Source organism: Dermacentor albipictus, chromosome 1 (assembly GCF_038994185.2).
Source record: "Dermacentor albipictus isolate Rhodes 1998 colony chromosome 1, USDA_Dalb.pri_finalv2, whole genome shotgun sequence".
In the NCBI taxonomy this organism is placed as follows: domain Eukaryota; kingdom Metazoa; phylum Arthropoda; class Arachnida; order Ixodida; family Ixodidae; genus Dermacentor; species Dermacentor albipictus.
Window position 1 is genome coordinate 170,171,675 of NC_091821.1, and position 14,700 is coordinate 170,186,374.

At 45.4% G+C, this 14,700-nt stretch overlaps 1 protein-coding gene across 4 annotated transcripts in view; it reads left to right on the plus strand.

Annotated features, from left to right (window-relative positions):
* Window positions 1-2,702: 2,702 nt before the first annotated feature.
* mrn (general transcription factor IIH subunit 4 marionette) overlaps window positions 2,703-14,700 on the plus strand; it is a 58,336-nt gene continuing 46,338 nt past the window's right edge. For 2 of the 4 annotated variants that reach the window (XM_065436745.1, XM_065436749.1), the window contains exons 1-3: window positions 2,755-3,048; window positions 3,114-3,218; window positions 9,983-10,114. In XM_065436745.1, the coding sequence (XP_065292817.1) occupies window positions 2,930-3,048; window positions 3,114-3,218; window positions 9,983-10,114 (356 nt within the window). In that variant the 5' untranslated portion in view covers window positions 2,755-2,929. The other 2 variants (XM_065436748.2, XM_065436747.1) reach the window with 2 other exon arrangements.

Here is a 14,700-nt window from a genome sequence, read left to right on the forward strand (position 1 = left end):
TTACACGTGAACTGATCTTCTGTCAGGACATCGTCTCTTTTGTCGATTTCATCGTCAACGTAGACTGCATTGTTAGGACTTAAGTGCCCTGCTTCGTTTAGTCGCTTTTCTGAAGAGAAGTCAGGCCCCGTACACTCTCAAGTTCAACAAATGGCCACAGAGGGCGAAAAATCAATCGAGGCGCGTTTCAGCGTAAGCGCGCAAGTGGAGTTACTGTAATTTGGTCGAATACTTTAGTTTGTGCTTTCTCTGCTAGGGGCGCTAAACATGGTGAATTTTTTACTTTACACAAACCATTGACATAAACAATCGAGGTGTCTAAAGATGTTTTGTTACCTCAGGCAAATAGGCAGTTGATTTTTTTTTAAAATTTGATTGTTGAAGCTGCTTTTTAGTCATAGCGTCAAGGTTTTTGTACTTGATTAACCACCGACAGCCGACAGCCTATTGGCATCGATGTGTTTCCTGGCCGTTGGCGTTCGAATACTACGGCGGTAAAACATTTTCGAAAGCATGCTGGTTTCGTCTGCGAGTCATTACATAGACTTGCTGTAAAGAGGTCTACTCTTGGCAAAAAATAGTGCCTCATTTTGTTTAGGCGTTGATTATCATGATGAATGCGGCGGAGGTTGAGGGAGTACGCTTGAAGGTACGTTTTTATGCCGTTGATCTCCATAACACCGTAAATACGCAAAGCGATGTCACAGAACACCCGATCATTGTGTGTTCTCCGTCATCGCTTGTTTGCTGTACGCCTACTAATTCTTCATTTCTTCAAGTGTTGTATCCTCCTTTTGTCCTTGTTCTCTTGTGCTTCACTTACAGTATGTCGTTCCGTCAGCTGCAATGCGCATTTGCAAAACCAATACGTTTGATAAGACGCAGTGGTTGTCATAATTTCACTATACATGTACTAAGCTGGCACATATATGGTTCAGATACAGATGCCTGTATGCGGACTTGCACGACGTTGATGCGGAGATTAGGATAATTATGACAGAGGCAGCTGACGGCCGTAAGCTGTTGCATTCTTTCCGCCAAACTACCCGGCCTGGTAGTGCTGTAAAGATGCTGTATAAAAGTGACACGCGGTGACAGGGAAATTATTATACTTAGCAGCCGACCGTACGTTTTGTTGCTTAGGTCTTCTTTCTGGTGCGTTTGTGCTACCCTTATTAATGAGCCATTTCTTGCCTATGTTCTTGACTATGTAACCGCGTTTGTGTGGATGCGTAGACGTGTGCTTTTTGTTGTACTTGTAAAATGCAAATAAAATATTTTCAGGCTTACTCAATCTTTGGTGTCGTGTGCGTTTATTCCAGTGGAGGCCATCGTGCCACCTGGAAACCGCATTTTGTCAGTAGCCCTACACGAAATGCAACAGCTGGAGCGCGGCGGCACAACTCGGCGTAACGGCGGCGTAATAAACGAAAAACAGCTCGGGATGCCCTTAAAAGTCAATTCAGAGTGTGCCTTAACTCGATATGACTCAGCGCTACATGTATTCTGCGCCTCGATCGTGCTCCCGCCAGTTTGGTTGCTGTGTGGCAAACGTAGCGCCTACTTAATATAGGCGCTACGTTTGCTACACAGCAACTAAACTGGCGGGAGCACGATCGAGGCGCAGAAGCCAGAAAACCAGTAAAGCCACAGAACACCTGGTAAAGCGTGTGCAAAACCCCGTTTCCGTTTCCTGTTGTACAGCGCCACCCGTGGTCACATACTTTAGTTCACAACGCCACCGCTACGCTTATTTCCGTAGCACTGTGGAAGGTACAGTTTCCCTTCTCTAAGTTTGTATAGGTGTTCTGTGGAGAAGTTTTGTGAATGAAAAATGATGATACTATACTGTGAATTGCATCTAATAGTACATCTAAAGCGGACACAATTGATATGTCACACATGAACCTCAAAAAATTTATACAACTTTTGCAGAACCCTTGTAAACAACGTAACAAATTCACGTAAGATATTAGATGACATATAGAATTTGTCCGCTTTCAATGATCTAATGGATGCCGTTTACAGAACCGCGGTATCCGTTCTCGATGCAGAGCTATGAATTTGTAAACTTCGTGCTTCTATTTTTTTTTTCAAACTCAAATTTTTGAAAATATTTTTAACAAAATTCAGCCCTATATCGAAATGTCGCTTTCAACAGTCACTATAATTTAATTTTCTCTCTCAAATGCAACAAATCTCATTAAAATCGGCCCAGGGGTTATCTCAGAAAACTGTTTTTGCGTTTTACATGTATTTGAATAGGCCGCGTCGAAGTTCGGCCCAGCTAAAGCAAGCTTCCTCTTTAAAAAAAAGAAAAAAAACCTGCTAGAGTTGAAATTATGTCCCGGAGGTGAAGCCGCACAGGAGGGGCATGGTAAAACTATAAATAAACAAGAAAACTGGCGAAGAAGCGCTTTTTGCACACTGCCCACGGGTTCATTAACCTCCTTCGTTAATCACGCCTTATTTTTACCAGACAGATACTTATCTACGGGCATCTCTGTAGTACCGGTTTTACTGTGAAAGCGTGAAATCTGAATGTACCGGCATATTGTGTTTGAGAGAAAATCATCAATATTCTTACTATTTTCGTTGGAAACAACCAGCTTTTATTTTATAATTAGCCTAGCATATACAAAGAGCCAAATAATTTGATCTGTAAGCGAACATCATGTTTTGTGGTGGGAAGCATCCATTTGCATGGACGCAATGAAAGCCAAGTCAAGCGCTGTTCGATGCTTTCCGGTGCGCCTTTTTTCCCTTCCACAATGCGACAATGCTACCGTTCACGTGCGTTCACTTCGATAAAGCGTGCGTATGTGAGTGTTGAGAGCCAGCCGTGTCGAGTTCGGTCGCAGGTAGTGCATTCTAGTTGCAATTATGCATCGAGTTAGCTGACTATAGGAGTTTTCAGAACGTGATCGTGATGAGTTTAACGTCAGCCGGCTTGAAGTGCAGAGATTTGCACGCGTACCTGAAAACGCTTTCGCCGGCTACGCTGGACAAGCTCTATACTCATCCAGCGACATGCTTGGCCGTTTTTCGGTATAGTTGTCATAGCGATTGTGTCCTGCTGAATGATGTGCTCTAATTATGTGCTCTCGTTACAGAGAGCTGCCAATCATATCACGTCATTATATTATGCGATTGCTGTTTGTTGAACAGCCTGTACCGCAAGCTGTAGTTTCATCTTGGAATGAACAAAAATATGTCAAGTAAGTACCACTTGCATGGATTACGTTAGCATGAGTAAATGCCCTTACATCGCCAAATTACAGTGTCTTATGACTGCTAATTGGTTAGTGTGTTGTCGCAACGTATTCGCAAGGATGGATGGATGATTGTGGCTCAACCCTTTGAATCGGGCGGCGGCGACGCGCGCCACCTAGCCTTTAATCGTTCTATATGCATGCATACCTATGTATTTACTCCTTTACTTTTGCGTTGATATTGTCCACCAATCAGATAGCCTCCGTTTAGTTATTTCTACCTCAAGTTCCGTAGACTGTCACGCCACCCAGCGGCTATCCGTGATTTTTTTTCAAAGAGTAGCGAACTCCAGGCGGCGCAGCGGTAGCGCATTTGCTTGCTTTCATCGTGGCGGCCTTTAAGCTTGATTATCTGTTTTTATGCATCGTTTGTGCAAGGTGAAATTCAAAAGCAATCGCATGTGCTGCGTGCTGCAATGCACCAACAGCTGTGGCTAGTGAAGGGAACCTCCACTCGTTCCCCAAAGATGCGGCATAGAAGTAAGAAGGGTTGTTGTGAATTGGCAAGCAGGTCACACCACCGATAAAAGTGTCCAGTGCTCATTTCATCGACAGTGACTTCTTCTGAAGCCATGTAGTTAAGAAAACAAAAGTTCTTTACTTATGGGAATTCTTTTATTTGTTTGTCTGCGGAGAATCGATGCGTTAGTTAGAAAAATAAAGCTTGCGACAGTGTATTGCAGCAGCGCGAACAACGGTGGCTTTGATCCCAAGTATATGTAGTACATGGTGAGCGTTGGAAGTATTTGCTAAGGTTTGACCTGCATCAACTCGTAGTGTGTGGTTGCTGCGGTGTCTTGTTTCGTTAGAAACGAATGTTTTCGTTCTCGCTGCACCCCGTGCTCCGCCGCGCAGTCAAGCTCGAGCTGCGCACTTGTGGCCAGTGCAACAAGAATACATGAGCATTTAAGGTAAAAACTGACATGTTTGTAGCACTTTGTAGCAGCTCGAGAGAAATGCTACAAGTAGATCTATGTGGACAGGCATAGTAAGTATTGGACCATGCTTCATCAGCAGCAGGCTGCACTGTGGTTGCCGTTGTCTTGTCTCGCCAGAAATGCATACGTTTATGTTCTGGGCTGCACTCTATGCGTCAATGTGCACCCACACTTTGCAGCTACAGTGGCCCTGAAAACAAGATTGGTAGAACTTATAACACAGACACTGAATTCGCGATGGGAGTGCAAAAAGTGTCTGTCATGACTGCTCGTCACTCGAACGATAATAGAACTTCACCAGCGAAAAATAAAACAACTGGCTTGGCTTTCCTTACATCTGCATGCGCTAGCATATCGACGTACAAAGAAGACGTCTGAAAAATCGCAGTTTGGATAACCTTAGAGATATGCTTCCTTTAATTATAGAATATAAGTATCTGCTTATAACAACTCAATATGTGAAAGTAACTCCAGAACACCACAGAGCAGTAAAATTGCTCATTGTCGCAAAACACCATTGCGCGAAAGGTAGGCTTTGTGGGCCATCGTATTTAGCATTAAGAAAAAGCAAAAAAACAAGTTGACGTACCGCGATAGAACCTTCTCGGTCATAAATAAACTCCAGCCTGTGTGGCTTCTGCCAGACGTGATTTCTGCAGGCAAAGCCCTTGCACAGTGACAGACGATGCGCTGTAGGCCTTCACTCCACAAGAAATAATGCACATGGCATTCATGACTTCTTCCCCTTCAGCGATGCACCATATTCGCTTTGCTGAGGTGTCTATATTGTGCATGATGTCACTTAGTGACAGTGATTGTGGAAAAGGTAGAGCCATCTTGAAGTGCTAAGCCAAATATGAGCTGACATGCACATGTGCTCAGGGGTTCCTATATGTTTTGTGGGCACCATATTGAGTCGCCTTGCATGCCACCTATTGGCGACAGAACTTGCCAATAGCAAGAATGGGAGACTTCTGTCGTTTTCCCACCTTGCATGAATGAAGGCATTTTGCATTGCTGAGTTTATAGGAAGTTTAATTCATGTCGTTGTTATAAGGGAAACTGAATTGCTGTATCCTAGCATGCTGAAGCAGCTGCATTCACCAAGCATTCGTGATGCTTGCCAGATTTGTGAACTTCAGCTGTTTTAGAATGAAAACTCTACTACGCCATGTCCCGCAAGGTCATTCAGCGTGTCACGATGACGTTGAGCCACCGGAGTGCAAGTGTGGCAGGTGTCACGTCATGCCACGGGATCCGCTGCGTAGAGGTGTCGCAGCTGCGCTCACTCAGAGCCTTGCAATGCCACCTAAGCCGCGTTTACATGAATGCGACAGTGTCGCATTGCATCGCATTTCTTGCGCATCACATTCATGTAAACAGCAGTAATGCGCTAGAAAGGCGCATCGCATTAATGCACCAGGCGAGGGTAGATTTACGGACGCGAGTCGACTCTCGTGGAGCATGTAAACGCAGGATCGTCGCATTAGGAATGATGGGAAGGAATTAGCGACCAACATGGCAGCGGTCCCGGCTGCCCGCTTCGAATTGAATTTGGCGTTGCTTTTGTAAAATGCACTTCGTTCGCAGCAAATGACTGTGTAAACAGCTTTCGCTTAGTCTCAGGCCGCTTCGACGACAGGGTATTATGGATTACCTTGTGGTGTTTTCGAGATCGCTTCTCGTTCGAACGAGTCGAAGCCTAACGAAAGAAACATTCGAGATGTCAGCACTACCTATCGCTAGAGTCGGAAAATAGCCGCAACGACCGCATATGGCCTCCGAGATCCGAAGATCTCGCTTGCCAGCTAAAGCTGCAAAAAACGTACGCTGCTTCGCGTCCGCTACACTATAGCGTATAGCGTACACTATAGGTTGCGTACGCTAAACTAAAACTGTCTATTTCTCGGCACTCAACCACCAACGTGCACTCGGCCCACTACCAGAAACCAGTTACACCGGAAGTCGGATGCACTTCCCTTATATGACACCGTGTGGCGCTACGTTCTCGCGAGAGTTAAGGCGCTACATGTAAACGGCGTCGCATCGCCTTTCCCAAATGCGCCTGGAAATGCGATGCGCCACTGTCGCATTCATGTAAACGGGGCTCTAGAGAGCCTCGCTGCTGCGGTACCACGTGACTAGGCGAGGGTTTAATGGCTGCTTCGCTGGCGCTTGGTCGCACAGTATTGTCCTGGACGGTGGGCCGGCTGGGCCGTCTGTGCGTGCGCTTCAGTGCAAGTGACAGGCTGAATTCAACAATCCAGTAGATATAGCTAGACGGCAGGCTGTGAAATCTCAAGCAAAGGCAAAGTTGCCTGCTGAAACACTGGAGCAAAGGGTGGCCAGATTAGCACGTTATAGAGAAGCTTGCCAAGCGCGGAAGCATCCGAAGATCGAAGCTACTGCAACCGCTGCCGTCATTCAGCAACACAAACAACAAGGAGAAGGAGACAAAGCCTTAGCTATAAGCAACAGCAGCCACAATGAACGTTTGACGAACCACGCCCTTTGGCTGGCGGCAAGCTCGACTGCGACGGCCTGGTTTCACTGTGGCTTCATGGACAACCCGTTCGGCAGCGTGTGTAATGTGTGTGAAAGACTGTGTCCTCACTTTAATGAAACACTGTGTGCATAGTCTTTGCAAAACCAAGGTGAACAGACCTTTCGCTCGTGGTAATTGGGTTTACAAGAATTAAACCTCAGCCAATTTTTTATTATACACACTATACCTGTTGGACACGAGATGGGTGGGAGCAGACACACTGCACTGTCTCGTCCATCGTGTTCCAATGCTGTATGACTTATGCATCACCAACATGCCCAACAAACTGTTGGCTAAAGCCAGTTGTGTCAGTAAGCCTGTGCTTTCATATTGGTGTGGTGGCTAGAGGAGTAGGTGTGCTGACCCACGACCTGCTGGAACTCCAGACCTGCACAGATATCCGGCTTCTATGGGAGCCACTTGCACCCACTCTCGTTCAACCAGTGGCCATAGGTGGCACTTTTATAACATGTTCGTCTACTACTCGGCGGGCGGCTGGGTGGCATGTGCGCACCTGCTCTTCTGCTGTGGCAGACTGCTAGCATATGTGACAATTTCTTGGGAAGACAACTAGTATGTCAAAATTGTTTAAGTGTACTCAATGTTGCGCTATGTAATAATATGTGAAACAGTAAACAAATTATGCGGAAATTTGGCGCTGCTCCTCACAAGAAAAATAAATAACAGATGAAGTGATTGATTACGTGTTTGTTTGGCCCACAAAATATGCATTGTGAAGCTTTTATGAAATTGAATCTAAGCTGTTTAAGATGGTGTATGATGCATCACGCAGAATCAATGCTTTTGTTACATGAACTTCCTGACGGGCAACATCTCAACCATGATCGCGATCCTAAGTGAAGTAGCAATTCTCCATAAAGAAAGTGACTACAGTGTGGAAACAGACGAGATATGGATAGCAGGAACAAACAGGTGCACTGCAGTCACTTGTCATTGTGAATTACCGACTGTTCCACACATAAAACTTGTTGCAATTACCTCTACATCATACTATGAGAAACTGATCACCTGCTACGCACTGCCAGCTACATTTAACCTCCAAATATTAGCATATTGTAACAAACATACTGATAAAGCCACTTGCATAACTTGCCAAGGGCTTTTTGTTTTGTAGTTGGGGGCCTGCATAATTATGTACATACGATGTGACAAACGGCATTTTTCATCATCGATTGATTGCCTAAACAGACGGTTAAAGACGTGCTGAAATAGTGGCACGAGAGCTGGAGCAGATCACAGAAGCAGACAACAGTGAACAGGTTATAACTCGCGTCTGCTTGTGTGTTCTGTCCCTAGTGGCAAAAGGGATGGGCTAGACCAGGCGTGCTGGAGCAGGGAGATCTGTGCAGGTCTGGAGTTTAGTAGGTCATGTGCCGACTGAGCGTAGCTCACCACTTCTCTGCATCATGACGCAAGAATGGCACTGCTGTCAGTAGAACGGTGCTCCTGCTTGGGTCGTCGTCCGTATGCGCTGTAGACAGAGTGTGTTGGAGGTTATCTGTGCCACCGTTTTCAGCTATGATGTATGCTTCAAATACCATTCTGAGCAGTACAAGCAAAGCCTGCATGGGGAATTTTGCTATCACTTAAATATACGAAGTTCTAGAATTATTTTTCTAGCTTCTATGCAAGAACCTAAATAGTACTAAAGATTAAGCGGTTTTGAAGAAGTATGGTGTTATCTTGAAATTTTATGCTGGGAACTGGTTCATAGTTTTTTTTCATAAATTCGGCACAGCCAAGTATTGTTTGAATAAATAAATTATGAGGTTTAATGTTCAGAAGCAAGTACCACACAGGCTATAAGAGACATCCCCAAATTTCATTAACATGCACCTAACCTTAATACATAATGGTTTTGCATTCTGACCCCATCAAAATATGTCTGTCACGGAAGGTTATTGAACATGCAACCTCTTCCTTAGCAGCACAGTAATAACCACTTAGCCATCACAGTGGGTAAGAACCGTTTAGATCAAGGATGTTGCACTTGTAGCTAGCCAAACCTATTGCTCCCATATAATTAAGTGTAGATGTTGTTCGCCTCTTTTAGACCTTTGTGCAAAATTGTTTACTACATTTGATGCCGTAGAAGGCAACATTTTGTATATTTTGACAAGTGAATTTACCTTTCCTGCAGAGTTATGGTGCAGCTTTCTGTTCCTTGCATAGAAACACAAGCGCCTCCAATCGAACATTATTGAGCGGTATAGTAGTCTAATTTGGATCATCAGAAGATACGGTAGCCCTAGAACCTGCCGCTGCCAGATTATGTGAGCATGAGGCAAGAATGCACTTGCTGCCAAGCTCTGCAAGTGCCAGCACAGAAATCTTGGAAGTCGTTGCAATTTGCACAGGTAGCTTCATTTGCAGCGTCTTGTGTCCTCTCCGAGCATGAATTTGCACTGATTTTGTGAACGCAGTGCCAAATAATGTTTCTCTCTTCTTTTCTTGGGCTTCATACTATAGAGATGAGTGGAAGTACTATATCATTGCATCTTTGGTAAACATCTCTTCATTAACCACCTAGGTGAAGCCATGTATGAGGAACTGTTCGTAAAAGTGTCATCTGCTACAGAGCTGATGTCCACTTTTGCTCTTGTTGGAGCCAAGAACAATGCTGGTTTAGGCCCCCTGACCTATAGTTAAGAGTGAAGAAATAAGTGTACATGTTGATATTCTTTGAAGCAGAAATACTGCCATTAATTGAGGTGACCTCCGGTGATTCGTCCTCGGAGATGAGCTTCCACTAACCTTGCCACTCACATTTTTGTCGTGCATGCTTCCAAATCTTTCAGGAACTTCTAAACACAGAATAACAAAACAGACATCTGTAACCTATCACTGCACAAACTTGACGGCCACTGATGACAATTCCCCCCTCTGTCTGCTTTATTTACTGCGCACCGTCTGCCAGAAGTGCCAGATGCGGGCTGTTCAGTACATTTATACCGTTCTACAAAGCGCAGCATCATTTTTGTGACATGATATGGAGAAGTGGTGAACTACGCTCGAGACGAGTCGGTGGGCACACCTACTTCTCTAGCCACCATAACATTGGCCTTCAAAGTATGTGATTGCCTACGTCGTGATGTAGATCAAATGTCTTCCTTTGATTTATAATTTGAAGTATTCAGTTTTCCTTGTTTTTCATTCCCTCCCCCCTCCGTTGATTTAGTCATTCCACTCTGTTTGAAATTGTGCAGAGACCATTTGGAGGCACTTGAGGCACTCACTGCACTGCACATTTGGACAGACTCCAGCCTTCCTGGTGGACTTCCAGGCTGGTCGTTAAGTGCAGTGTTTAGAAAGAACATCCAGATAGCACTCCTTGGAGGGTAAGCACTGTTGTTAGGCTCTGGAATTCTACATGGCTATTAGTGCATGTCTTTAAAACCAGGGTGCTGAACTGAAACATTGGCCTGAACTCAACGCACACCTTAACTGGTATTCTTGATATGTGCCTGAACCTGAACTGAAAAATATAACGACGGTTACCTGTCTGGAACAAAACAAAAATTTAAATAAATTATTGGGTTTTACGTGCCAAAACCACTTTCTGATTATGAGGCACGCTGTAGCGGAGGACTCTGGAAATTTTGACCACCTGGGGTTCTATAACGTGCACCTAAATCTAAGTACACGGGTGTTTTCGCATTTTGCCCCCATCGAAACGCGGCTGCCATGGCCGGGATTCGATCCCACGACCTCGTGCCCAGCAGCCCAACACCACCGGAACAAAACAGTTCAAGCATTTTCGGTTTGATGGAGCAGAGGAAGGCATCCTAAACAAAACAGCTTTTGTTTCACGGTTGAGCCTGTCCAGGCACGTACCCAGGAGGGGGCCCGGGCCCCCCCCCCCCCCCGAAATCAAGTGGCATACCCCCCCTCCCCACCCACGCCACCACTCCTCACACATTCCTAAAGCGCCGCCAGATCAATGTTGAGACTTGGCAGCTGTTTATCGGTCAGCATTATGCTGCCTTTTTCACTCCTTTTAGATGGTGGTAGTTGTCGGCATCTCTTGTAATGTGAAGGACAGTTTTCTCATAGATTCTGCACCCGCGCGATTAACTTGAGATGCGTTCAGTTGTCACCATTTATTCAACCGTCACGCACATAGCTGTTGCTTTTGTTAGTTCAACCTTCTTTGTTTAGGCTGATCCTGGGACCAGGAGAGGGATGCGGCTGTTACTCAGCTGGTCTGTACTCTCATGGAACGAGTTGCGGCCGGAGAAAATGCCAATTGTGTTTAACTTATCCCTTTGCTTCATTATTTCCTTGAGTTACGGCTCGCCGCGACGCTGGCAGATGCCCGGAACCATATACACGTGATACGGGTTAGATAAGGTGGGAAATAAAATAATGTGAAAGAGCGTCCATCATGAAACCCTGCAATAACCGTTAAATTCATAAGCAAGATGACTGTCGCCCGTTACCTCGTCTGTTTTTCACTAACTGTATATCACTTTTCGTGCAAAATTGGCAACTGGAAACAAAAATCGCAAGGAGTTGAGAAATTAAGCGATCTACTAAGGGAGAGAGCCAAGGCAACAACCAAACTGCAAGCAAAAGCGAATGATAAAAAGGTTAACCGTTGTTTATGAGAATATTTATGGATCAACATCTTTTTATTTAAAGGGGTGGAGACATCAAAATTTTCGTTCATGCGTTTGTTGATTCAAACGTTGCGTCATGCTTCAGGGAGCACGATACACACAGCGGGATTCATATATATCCGATAAATAATTCAAAAATAGCATTATTATACCGAGCGATTTCGGTTTCGGTTTCTGGGCTCCGGGGGATGCTATGACGTCACAGAGGAGGAAACGCAACATGGCTTGGTCACGTGGGCCACAAAAAATAGTGACGTAAAACTATGCTGCGTCGTCTGCTCGCGCATACGCGTGCTCTGCCAGCAGAGGTCAACTGGCGATTCGAAGTGCATGTCGCGATTATTATAATTATTGCGAAGAGCGACAACAACGGTAAGAAAACATTGCGGCTTGTGAGAGTCGGTGATTCATTCCGAAGCGCCGTGAGCTTTAGCTTCGAAGTGAACCGGAAAAGGCCTAGCCACGATATCGGTGGAGCCGAACGATCAGAGGCGGTGAAGCTGCCGTCGGTGCGCAGAGTGACCACTCCTCGGACGCTGATTGGCCGCTTCGCCGTACGGCTGCCGCACAAATGGGTCCCGGGCCCGTCTCTCTACGGCTAGGAAATCTCGCCGTTCGCGAGCAAAACCGCCGTCGTACGGGGTCCCGTGAACGGCAAACGACGTGCGGCGAGTTTCCGTGCCGGTAACGTGCAAGGGCCTTCACATTGAGAAAGGCCAAGCGAAGGAGAGACCGCTCCGAGCTGCCGAACTACGCGACTATGCGAGGAGAGAAGCGGACAACACGAACGCCGCATATCCTGGTCCCTTTCAGAGTCGGCCGGCTACTGTTTTACACTCAAACGTGCAAAGGCCCGTCGGCACGGCAACTCGCCGCACGCAGTTTGCCATTCGCGGGCCGCCGTGCGGCGTTCGTGTTGTCGACTTCTCTCCTCCTGTGTCCGTGTCTGCACGCCTTACCCCTTCTTTGCATTAAGAAAGGATTTCTATATGCCTGTAGCTCGGTCATAGTGGAGGCTATGCTCGGTTGCTCTGCTCAGCAGGCTCCGTAATCGGCATTTCATCGCTACTCATCATACGTCACGTTTTTGTGCTGGTGTGCTATGACGTCAATATTTTCGTTCCTCCTCTGTGACGTAGTAGCTGCCGCGCTAGCGATGGGTCTGGACTACGAGAAGGAGTTTTTAATGACTTTTTGGAGCTGAATTAAAATTATTTTGAAATGTTTGCAGCGTCCGATACCTCGTTCTGGGTGTCCTTGCATACGGAAGCAGCCTACAACATGCTTTTTATAGCCTCAAAATTTGGTGTCCCAACCCCTTTAAAAAGGAAGTACGGAAAACGCCGCCGGAAGTGGAGAACAATTGCTTGTTTTGAATGACGCTTCTACAGTTATCGGTCGAACCGTCTCACGTAGCCACTTCTCTGCTGTGCTTATGTGGGTGTTTTTCTAAGCTTTCGCGGTGAGCGCAGTACGTCTAGAATCGCAGAGTCCTGCGCTCTACGCGGTTGTATGGGACTGGCGGCCGCACAGCATTACGCAATTCGCGGAACTGTCAAAACTGATCAACAAGGCAAAAATAACTGATATTCGAAACTATAACATGAGAAAGACTGAAGAAGCCGTAAGAAATGAACGCAGCCTGAAATCAGTAAAAAAGAAACATGGCATAGGACAAACCATGATGTATGCACTAAAAGATAAGAAGGATAATACCATCAGCAATCTCGAAGATATAGTAAAAGCAGCGGAAAAATTCTAAGCTGACCTGTATACAGTACCCAGAGGAGTCGCGATACCTCACTTAGAAACAGTAGTGAAGAGGATACAGAAACTCTCCTATAACTAGCGATGAGGTCAGAAGGGCCCTGCAAGACATGAAACGATGAAGAGCGGGAGGAGAAGGTGGAATAACAGTTGATTTAATCAAAGATGGAGAAGGCATAATGCTTGGAAAACTGGCGGATCTTTATACGAAGTGTCTATCGACTGCAAGGGCCCCAGAAAACTGGAAGAATGCAGACATTATACTAATCCACAAAAGAGGAGACGTTAAAGAATTGAAAAATTATGGGACCATTAGCTTGCTCCCAGTATTATATAAAATATTTACCAAAATAATCTCCAATAGAATAAGGGCAACACTGGATTTTGTCAACCAAGGGAACAGGCTGGCTTCAGAAAGAGATACTTTACAATGGATCACATCCATGTCATCAATCAGGTTATCGCGAAATCTGCAGAGTACAATAAGCCTCTCTATGTGGCTTATATAGATTACGAAAAGGCATTTGATTCAGTAGAGATACCAGCAATCATAGAGGCACTACGTAATCAAGGAGTACAGAACGGTTACGTAAAAAGCTTGGAAAATATTGCTACATGCGTGTGAGATTCGTTTGTTTCAACGAGGCGCGTAGGCGCCACCACTCCAGAAAAGAGGAGGAAGAACGAACTGTGCTCGCGCTGTGAATTTAACTGGTCAGCTCTGCAACCGTTGTTGTAAATATATTCTGTAAATAGTTTCTCGTCTTACTGACTCGTCCTTCGCGTAATGATATCTACAGAGGTTCTACAGCTACCTTAACTCTACACAAGAAAAGCAGGGAGATACCTATAGAGAAAGGGGTCAGACAGGGAGACACAATTTCTCCAAAGCTATTCACTGCGTGCTTAGAAGAATTCAGGCTATTAAACTGGAAAGGCTTAGGAGTAAAGATTGACGGCAGATATCTCGGCAACCTTCGGTTTGCCGATGACATTGTTCTGTTCAACAACAATGCAGACGAGTTACAACAAATGATTGGAGACCTTAACAGAGAGAGTGTAAGAGTGGGGTTGAATATTAATATGCAGAAGATGAAGATAATCATAAATAGCCGGGCAAAGGAACAAGAGATCAGGATCGCCAGTCGGCCACTAGAGACTGTGAAGGAGTACGTTTACCTAGGTCAATAATTCACAGGGAACCCTGATCATGAGAAGGAAATTCACAGAAGAATAAAAATAGGTTGGATCGCATACGGCAGACATTGCCAGCTCCTGACTGGAAGCTTACCACTATTATTGAAAAGTAAGGTGTGCAATCAGTGCATTTTGCCAGTGCTGACATATGGGGCAGAGACTTGAGAGCAAGTTAAGGACCGCGCAAAGAGCGATCGAACGAAGATTGCTAGGCATAACGTTAAGACAGAGAAAGAGAGCGGTTTGGACGAGAAAGCGAACGGGTATAGGCGATATTCTAATTGACATCAAGAGGAAAAAATGTAGCTGGGCAGGTCATGTAATGCGCTGGTTAGATAACC